The sequence below is a fragment of the Coturnix japonica genome, chromosome 14, assembly GCF_001577835.2.
Source record: "Coturnix japonica isolate 7356 chromosome 14, Coturnix japonica 2.1, whole genome shotgun sequence".
Classification (NCBI taxonomy): domain Eukaryota; kingdom Metazoa; phylum Chordata; class Aves; order Galliformes; family Phasianidae; genus Coturnix; species Coturnix japonica.
In genome coordinates this window covers 1,257,232-1,266,954 of record NC_029529.1, presented here as the reverse complement: position 1 = coordinate 1,266,954, position 9,723 = coordinate 1,257,232, and the positions used below count along the sequence as shown (strand labels likewise).

General features: G+C 45.0%; 1 protein-coding gene across 1 annotated transcript in view; it reads left to right on the top strand.

The window, feature by feature from the left end:
* The first annotated feature begins 294 nt into the window (after positions 1-294).
* BAIAP2L1 (BAR/IMD domain containing adaptor protein 2 like 1) overlaps positions 295-9,723 on the top strand; it is a 35,466-nt gene continuing 26,037 nt past the window's right edge. Inside the window, exons 1-2 of the mRNA XM_015876632.2 lie at positions 295-476; positions 8,366-8,441. Coding sequence (XP_015732118.1) covers positions 426-476; positions 8,366-8,441 — 127 coding nt within the window. The 5' untranslated portion in view covers positions 295-425. The remainder of the gene's footprint in view (positions 477-8,365; positions 8,442-9,723) is intronic.

Genomic DNA, 9,723 nt, shown 5'->3' with positions numbered 1-9,723 from the left:
CCGATATTAGCGAGGCGATCCAACCAGCACGCTGCAAACCAACCTCAGCACCTGCAGGTGACTTACAGCCCGCAGGAAGGTGTAAGGTGTGAGGTGTGAGGTGTGAGCTGCCCAGCCGCCCCCGGAGCGCCCTTTCAGGCCGCGTTTCGAGGCCGAGCCGCCCGCAGCCCCCGACCCGGAGGCCGCAGCTCCCACACGGCGTCGGGGCGGAGCCGCGGGCGGTGCCTCAGGTGGAGGTGCTCGTGCCGAGTCCCGCCCCGCGCCGTCACGTCACGGAGCTCCGTCCCGCCCCGCGGCGCTGCCCGGCTGGTTCCGCAAGTTTTTGACAGTTTCTGAGCGGCGGAGGGCGAAGTTGGGTCGGTTCCGGCGGTGCGGGGTTGCGGCCGAAGCGCTGTGCGGAGAGCGAGGCTGTCCCCGGCGGCACCATGTCGCGGGACCCCGAGGAGGTGAACAAGCTGACGGAGAGCACTTACAAAGTGAGTGCGGCGCGGGGAGGGACGGCCGCTTCGCCTCGGGACGGGGCGGCTCTCGGGGCCGCCGGGCGGCTGTGGGGGTGCGGGGCGGGAGCGGGGAGCGGCTCTCCGCGGGGCAGAGCCGGCGGGGGCCGAAGGGCGAGCTAGGCTGGGAGTGCGGAAAGGGAGCGAGCTTCTCCTTATCCTCGTTTATGAGTAATCTCGCCCGTCCCAGTGTGCCGCAGCCTGCCCGGCCATCGCTTCTGCGCCGGGAGCTCGGGGCGGTGGCACACGGAGCTGCGGCTGCTGCCCCGCCAACCCCCACCTCCCCCCGCGGGCACCGGGACTGCCTTCCTTCCCCCTCTGCCGTCCGACTTCTCCGCAGAGCGGCTTCCTCAGAGCGTGGCCGGGGCTGGTGGTATCGTGGTCGTTCACCGCGGGACAGCGCCCGGCAGGGCCTGAATGCTGAGCCGAGGTGCCGGGCTGAGCGCTGGGCTGATCTGAGCTCTGTGGGGACATCCCAGCGCCTGCTGGAGACGGCAGCCCGCCTTACGTTGGCAGGATTCTAAACTTTCTACGAATAGCGAGTTATTAGTAGGACGAGGAGTGTTTTGTATGTTGGCGGTGGTCACTTGGACTTTTCCTCTCCGCAAACATTCCAGAGCACACCGATTTTAATCGGGCAAAATGCCCTTAAAAATCTGCCCGTAAAAATTGGTTGCGTGGCAATAGCAGTCCTGGATCCAAAGGCTTTGTTCCGTGCGGTGCAGTTGTGCCATGGAAAGCATTTCATTTCGCAAATGTATTTAATCATGCAAATGAACTTAGAGCTGCAGCGCATTTGCAGCTTCAAACCCAAAAGGCGGCTGTGTGGGGATTCAGCTGTTTTCCTGTTCACCAGATCTCACTATCAAATGTTTTCATATTTCCAAAGGTGTTATTACGGTTTAAAGGTCTCCCAAAGCATTGACCAGAGAACTTCACTGCTTTGTTGTCCTTCAGTACACTTAAGTCAACTTTACTCTTTTGGGAAGCCCAGTTGTACTGGGGCCACGGTGTATTTTCTGCTTAATTTCTCTGGAATTAGGGATCCAGTTACTGCAGAATTACTTGGGGGGTTAGGTGGAGGGGTGAAAAAAAAGGATTCCTTGCCTATTAATGTCCTCTAGAATTAGTGAAGGTCTTCTTAAACAATCTGCTGCTTTGTGATATCGGTTACATTCACGGCAAGGCCATAAGCAAACACACATCATGTTATTCTCAGGAAAGCAGACTGTAAATACAGCTCACAGCTCAGGGCTGTGCTGAAGGAGTGCCCCGCGCTGCCTGTTGGCTTCTAGAACGTAGCTAAAATACGGAGGAAAGAAAAATCTCCTGTGTGAGTGCTATGAAACAGCTTGTAAAGGAATGGAGAACTCTCCCCTTGTGCTCAGTATTTGCTTCCTCACAGGTATTCCCCTTCTTTCTTTGTTTTCTTTCTTTAACTAATTCAAGGGGATACTTAAACAACCATCGAGAGCACAGAAATGCAAAGTTCATGTTGAATGGTGATGGAGAGTGCCTCTCTGCGGGTTATTTCCACAGGTCTGGTATGTTGCATCACATAACCGGTGCTCACAGGCCTGGAAAGCCTTCTGCCCTGCCCTCCCTAGAGCATGAAACTTTATCCAGATAAGGTATGAAGGCCGTTTCAGGTAGAGAACATACCTGGGTCTATTTTAAACTAGTTACTTCTGTATGAAGATGAAAATCATTCAGGAAGGCGGAGAGAATTACCCCACGTATTCAGCGTCTGCTGTGACTCCAATTACACCTCCCTCACTCAAAGCAAAGGAATGCCTCATGTCCGTGCCTCATGCTCTGCATTATCCCATCCGATCTGTGTCACTGCTGCACACCGTCCTGGCAGCACAGCACCAAAAACACCGGCCCTGTACCAATAAAACCAGCGGTGGTTTTTGTTTCTCCTACCTGTAAAAGGCCTCTGACAAACCCAGTTCAGATTAGTGCATCTTTGTGCTGCGGGACTGAACGTGGGCTTTCAGCTTCTCCAAAAATCAACCTGAAAAACAGCAGAAAGTGCCTTGCTTGGCGTGTTTGCCACTGCTTTCTGTTTTCTTACAATGATAATCCACCAGCTTTATTAAATACGGAGTAACCCGTGTTTTATGTGTACCTTCAAAATACACCGACTGAAGGCATCGAGTGGCTGAAGGTAATGCCTTCGTGCTTTTATCATAGTCATCCTTTTTGTTGGCAACAACACGGGAAAGTGAATACCTCAACATTTTTTAGCTAACCTGCCTGAATAAACAACATAACCCACAAATATGCGCGCACACCAAAACCAAGGCTGACATTTACGTTTTTATGTAACACTCGGAGAATCACTTTAATGCACGATAGGAATGGCACGTGCGAAATGAAGCCCGAGGGCGTGGGGGCGGTGAGGCAGGAGGAGCGCCGGGACGCTGCCCTGCCCTGGGAGCTCCGCGCTGCGGGGACGTCACCGGCCTAAACACGAACCGCGCCGCGCTGTGACCCCGGGCACTCCTCGCTGTGTCACCGCAGCCGGTGCTGTTTCCTTTTCCCTGCTGTGTGGGGGAACACTGGCATCAGGTTATGACACGTGCAGAGCAGGGGAAAGGGGACAGAAGCGCTGAGCTATGGGCCCGCTGTTCTGCTCTGAGGGCTGTGCCCAAAGCTCACGTCACCCCTCTGGGGTGAGGCTTCTGAAATTCTTGATAATTTACGGGTGTTGATAGTCTTGCATTTCAAAGACTTGTATGTCTACATGAATGTAGATTTTACCCAGAAATTGTCTTTTTCACGCCAGGCATATGATGTGCTTGTTCCATGGGGCACAGTGCTGTGCTGATTGAGTGAAGCCACGCAGAACTGTCTGGGTTAGCTTGCTTCATCACTGAGATGTTTCTGACCTACTCAGTTTAAAACCCAGACTTCCCCATTTCTGTGTTTAAAAAAGCTTTGCCATTTGACTGCCTGCCTTAAGGAATCACAGTCCACCCATGGCACACAGCAGGGATGGTGCTGCTTTGAATTGCCGCGATGTAAATCCAAGATTGGGGGAAGAGGGGCCCCTGGGAGGTTGTGTGTTTGTAGAGCCCAGTTCTAGCTTAGTGCAAATTATCTATGTTGACCTTACTTGTATTCTATCCTGGGCAACGTATTCATAAACTGGAAATATTTGTATTCAGAGCATACTGATGGGAGAAACACCGCGCTGACTAATAATTAGTCATAAGAATTGGCCTTTTTGAATGAACAGTCATCCTGATTGTCTTCCATTCTGTTAGACCTGCTTTAAAACAATATTAGACTGCTGTACAACCGAGGTGGCCTTACGTGAGCTGTGTTGAGGGCTCATTCTGGCCCTTTTGAAAGCTTTTTTTTTTTCCCTGGATTTCAACAGCTAAATCAGGGAATGAGATGCAATAACATACAAAAGAGAGCATGTTGGTATATGCTTTCCATAGGGCTTTTTGAATCTCCCCAAGTAGGTTCTCAGATCTAGTGGAGCAACACAAAATACTTTTAAAAAAAAAAATTAAAAAAAAAAAACAAAAAAACATTTTTTCTGATTGAGTGAACAACATGAGCAACATTATAAGTGTGGATACAAAGGTTAGCTATGAATAGCTATAGGGATAGTCATACAATTAACATTAGACCTACCTTTCCGTGTTCATTTAGTCATTTTGGATTTCTAGCTGAATACATTGTTATTCACTCCTGCAAAAGTGCCTGCAGGATGTAAACTTGAAGCTATATGGAGTCCGAGCATTGTTCAGCAGCGCTCGTACCTGCTGAGCTATTGTTCTGCTAAGGTGTGTCTTTAAGTCAAAAGCAAAGCTGCACATTTACAGGAAGGCACTTTGACAATGGCTGTCATTTGTTTTGAAGATTAACGTTGTTTATGTGGCTATCAGAAACTGAGGAAGATATAATGCTTATACACAACTTGTTGAAATATGCAGCTTGTTCCTCTTCAGGCAGCTCCTTTCTGCCAGCCTGGTTAGCGCATTGATTTCTGGAGGCGAAGGGCACACAGCAACTTTCATATCGGATTATATGATGGTTTATTGACTTGAGTGATCAGAATACATTCCTCTCCAGCTCCTTTTCAGAAGATCGTGCCAACTCTGATACCATCTGCATAAAAAGATGTTTCCAGTTGCCCTGTTTAAAAGTGTTTCCCTTCATTTCCATTCATCCTAAATAATAGAAAGCTGTAGGATCTAATCACGTGCCTTCTGTTCTCTTCCAGTTAATTACTCTGTTCACAAGAGCTAGTGTGTCACTAGAATATAGGACACTACATTGACAATGAGGAGGCCCAGGCTGTGTTACTCCCTGTACAGCCAACGTGAACTACTTTCTCAGCTTATTTTTTCCTGTTTTGTCATGTTGGGTTAAGACAAAGGTTATATTTCACTGTTTTTGTTCACCATGGCAGATAATAAGATTGTGAAGTTATTTAACGCTTAGGACAATTTTAAGTTATTGGTTCTGTTGGTCAGAAATCCTTTGTTCCTCTGATCTGCTTGTAAGTTTTCAGATCTGGCTGTGCTGTACAACCAGCAGTACTGCCCTGGGGTTCAGCCCCAGTCATTTTCATGGCATTTTCCTTAGACAGCAAACAAAGGAAGCTGTGAAACAGTCGGACACAACCTGAAAATTAACAGCCATAAAAACTGATTTCTGAACAGCTTTTTGATTTCTGAACAGCTTTTTAAACTGTGTAACTTCTGAAGTTCAACAAAATATAACTACCATTTTAACTGGTCATAGAATGGCCTGAGTTGAAAAGGACTGATGCAAAACATCCTGGCAGTACCGATCTCCTGAACAGGGAGTTGCCAGGTTCCCTGTTCTGAAAAAGCTCTCTAGACGTTACTTCCTGGAATGGCACTGCTTTGAAGACTGCAGCACTTGTTAGCTGTGTAAAAAGTGAGCTCTGGACGCTAGTTCAGGTCTCATTTGCTCTCAGAATCCGGCCTCTGGTAAGGAAAAAATAATACATATTATTCTTCTCTGTCATGCTGAAGAGAGGAAAAATCAACTAAATATTATTTCATTCGATTGTCTTCAGCAGGGAGAAGGGAAAAATGGTTTATGTCTGTCAAACACAAACCCTTAGGAGGAAAGTAGATGAGCCCTGCACAGTGCTGGGAGGGTCGGCTAAGCATGCCCTATGTTAAACCAAGCAAAGACCAAAGAAATTTCCATTGCAAAACTTTTCACTGATTCTGAGGCATCCATGTAGAAACTGGTCAGATACTTCTGCTAACAACAAACCACTGTGGCTGCACAGAGACTGAAAAACTTCCGGAGGCTGTGTGGTCTAGCAGAGAAAAGATCCACAATGTATTTTCTCCAGGCACTGAAGGCATCGAGCTACACAGTGTTTCCTCATTGCTCCCAGCAGTTTCACATACACACAGAGCAGCTGTGATGTGCTGGAGCTCTCCCCAAGAGCTCTCTGCTGAGTCGCGTTGTGTTTCCGCAGTACAGTCAATAGCTGCTGTACACGACTACCTGGTATGTCTTAATTCAGCTACTGAAAATAGATCTGTGGGGCTCGGCTGCAGGGCGGGGAGCTGCTGAGGGCATTCTTGCTGGATTTTTTCACTTCCTCCTAAATGAGGCATATGCAGTCACTGCTTGAAGTCTGAATTAGAAGATTTCAAGAAAACCTGAATCTGTATAAGATTGTTAGGAAACTAATTAAAAAAATCAGTATGTCAAGGCCAGTAATTATGACATTACTATTATAATAATGGGGTAGGTGGCATTAAGGCTTCTAACTGCTTGCTGGGGGGGGGGCTGGAGTGAGCAGGAATGGGTGGAGATTTGACGTGGCACTGGGATTCTTACCTGCAATGTGTATGCACATTTTCCATGTACACCCTTCTCCTCCCTCCTTGGAACAGAGGGCTCTCTATCCTAAAACAGTTCCATAATTTGTCTATTCTACTCTCATGATTCATCTACTCCGTATGCCAGCAGACATCTTCCTTAGTCAGCTGCGGGGAAGGGAAAGCAGAAAGCTGGCAAAAGGAAGAAATGTGGCCCTTAGAACATAAGCACCCAGGGTTGGACTAGATGATCTCCAGAGGTCCCTTCTGAGTCCTCAATCTGTGGTGGGGGCATGGTGCCAGCTGGGGCACAGCAGCAGCCAGTTAAACAGCTGGGGTGAGAGGAGAAATGCTCCAGGATGCTGGAGCTCGAAAGTCCATGCTGTGAAGTTGTCAGAATGGCCATTGGTATTGTTGGCCCAACCTGAAACACACGTTCCCAAATGATTTCTGGTTGTGGTTTGTGAGTTAATGCAGACCGAGGGCCTATGGACAACAGAGAAGTTTGCTTGCAGCGATTGTATTTGGGTGGGTAGGAATTCAGTGACTTAGACACAGAATGACAACGTATGTTGTCAAAATGAGCTCTTTAGCTGGGGGAAGCAGCAGTGTGGACAATAAGTCAATAGTGAAGCCCTTCCTTAAAGGGATGCTGTCCCTCAGTGCCATCAGACTGTTGTGTGTGCATCTGCAATTTTACCCAGATCCAGCAATGTCACACATACAGGTGCTGATAAAATACGTATTGTGATAAGGAAATAAATACTGAAAACATTATTTTCACATAAAGCTCACCCAGAAGAAAATTGGAGAAAACATCTTTTCTCATTCCAAGAGCATTCATTATACATAATTTTCATTGTTTCTTTTGCATTTTTTTCCCCTCTTTGTACATTCCTGATGTGTTTTACTCAATCTAACTGTTAAGATATTACTGGTGGAATCTGAAGTTCACTCTTTGCTTTCTAACACTGAGAGTTCATCACACATGGTCCTACCTTTAAAGTAATAAAGTTCAATCTGAATGACCTTTCCTGAAAACACACATGAAGGCATTCCTGTGCTTCCTGGGTCCATGTGTGCAGTAAATAGAAATCATTACATTCTGTTAGTTGTGGAACAGACAGCGGCTTGATACTATTTCACAGCTGGGTGTCTTTTATTTCTTGTAAACAAGAAGTGTTTGTTTTGAATTCCTCAAACTTGAAAGTCCTGCTGTGTGAACAGCATCCAGGTATCCAGAGGGACAGACCCATGCCATTACAAAGCATCACAAGAACAGAGAGAAGGACAGAATGCTGTCTCAAGGGATCTCATGATTTTATAAAACTTCAGGGTGGCTGTAGTTCTGTTAGGAAGGTCTGGAATCTTCAGAACCATTTTAAACAAGGCCACCATTGTCATTTTATTCCTGAAAGAACTGTGGTTCTAATAAAAAGCAGCATTTTCAAACTTAAAAGAGGAACAGAGAGAACTACTTCCCTTAAATACTACCTGTAACTTGGAGGACTTCTCAGTTTGTTTTAAAATGTGTTTAAAATAAAAATGCCCTCTCAGTCTTCTCTAATCGGGTATTTGTTTTTTTATTATTATTATTATTTCTTTTCCTAGCATTTATTTATATGGGAGGGGCCTGCAGTGCTCAAACCTGCACCATTAGCAGGAAGTTCTTGTTATTCTGACTTTAGAGAAACATTAGTGGAGAACCCATTCCTTTCACGGCTCTTTCTCCATCACCTCTCATAAAAGAAAGTTCTATGCAAACTTCCCTTGCATTCTCAGCACCCTCCTATGTTATAAACAACTGGATTCCTCCTGAGCCCCAGTGAAGTCTCATTCTTTAAGAATCTGTTGACCATGTGAATGCTCAGTTCCCTTCCATCATGTACTCATTTCTCCCTCCCAAGTCTTCTGTTTTTCACCCATCCACAGACTTTTCAGATACAAACTGCACATAACCAAGTGGCACTGAGTTAAATGCTTTCATCCACCGCTGACTTGCCTTAGCTGTAACATGAACTTTCTGTTTCCTAGAATGTTATGGAACAATTCAATCCAGGACTGCGGAACTTAATAAACCTTGGAAAGAATTATGAAAAAGCTGTTAATGGTAAGTCTTTGGAATGCTATCTTTAGTAATAATGCTCAATTTCCATTTGATTAATTCTCATATTGGTAATGAGGTTTGTGTGTAAGCTTAAATTCCACGTTAAACTTCATGCATTTATTTAAAAAGGCACAAATATATGTCTCTCTTAATTTGGGAGTGGGACGTAGGATTTTGGCTGAATTCAAATGGTATTTTACAGGAGCTGCATCTCAAAGGCTTTGCACTGAGCTACTGCAAACAACAAACAACAACAAAACCCACAGCCCTGAAAATAAAGTATAAGTAACCATAGAGTATAAGTTACATGTACTAGAATTGTAATAAATCTAAAAAAGAATAGTTATATAAATACATATTCTTACATCTGCTCCATCTTTGCTACACACATTTCACTGCCCAAGTAAATAACCATATGAACAGAGCAACAAGTATGATCTCCAAGGGTGGATTAACTATTTTATTATCCGTACTCAATCTGTAACCATCTTCCTAATGGAGCCAAAAATCAGAATCAATACATTTGAATCTAAGGGCATAGTCTCTCATACTCCATATACTTTCATTATCGACTTCTGAGAAACTAGATAAGAAATTGCTTTCCAAGCCTGGGCCCTAGATTCCCAAAGCTTGTACTGTAGGACCTGATAGATCTTGCTCTTGTTCATTTCCACAGACCTGTTGAGCTGCTTGATATCATATTAAAGCAATGTGAAATCTCCCAGTTTCGCCTCCTTAAAGTCTGTGACATGTCTTTCCCCTCTGTGTAATGCAGTACTCTGAGAAACGTGATACTGCAGAAGTCGTGCATTGCCAAACAGACATTGAAATTTCTCTTCATGCAAATTTCAGACCAGACTTGTGGAAAAGATAAAAACCAAAGCCTGATGGTGATGAAAATAAGGAAATGTTAATTTGTTTGCAGTAAAACCTAAGCTCATTCATTAGCAAATAAGTTTATGCAATATAAGTAGTACTAGAAATAGCAAGTGTTTTCATGTTGAGCTGAAAATTATACTTGTTTTTGAGAGGATCTTTCTTTTTCCCCCCTTTGCCATTGATACATAATATTTTCTTCTTTTCTCTTTTTTTTTTTTTTTTTTTTTTTTTCCTTTCTGTTTTAATTTCATTCAATTTGTCATCAGTAATTCTAGGTATATCTCAGCAGTCCTAGAGAGAGGCTGATACATTTTCCAGCCTACCAAATGTGCCTTTGAGCCTAGTTGAGAAAGCATATCTAGTATGAATGCTTAATTTTATGTAAGTGATTGCAACAACTGTTGAG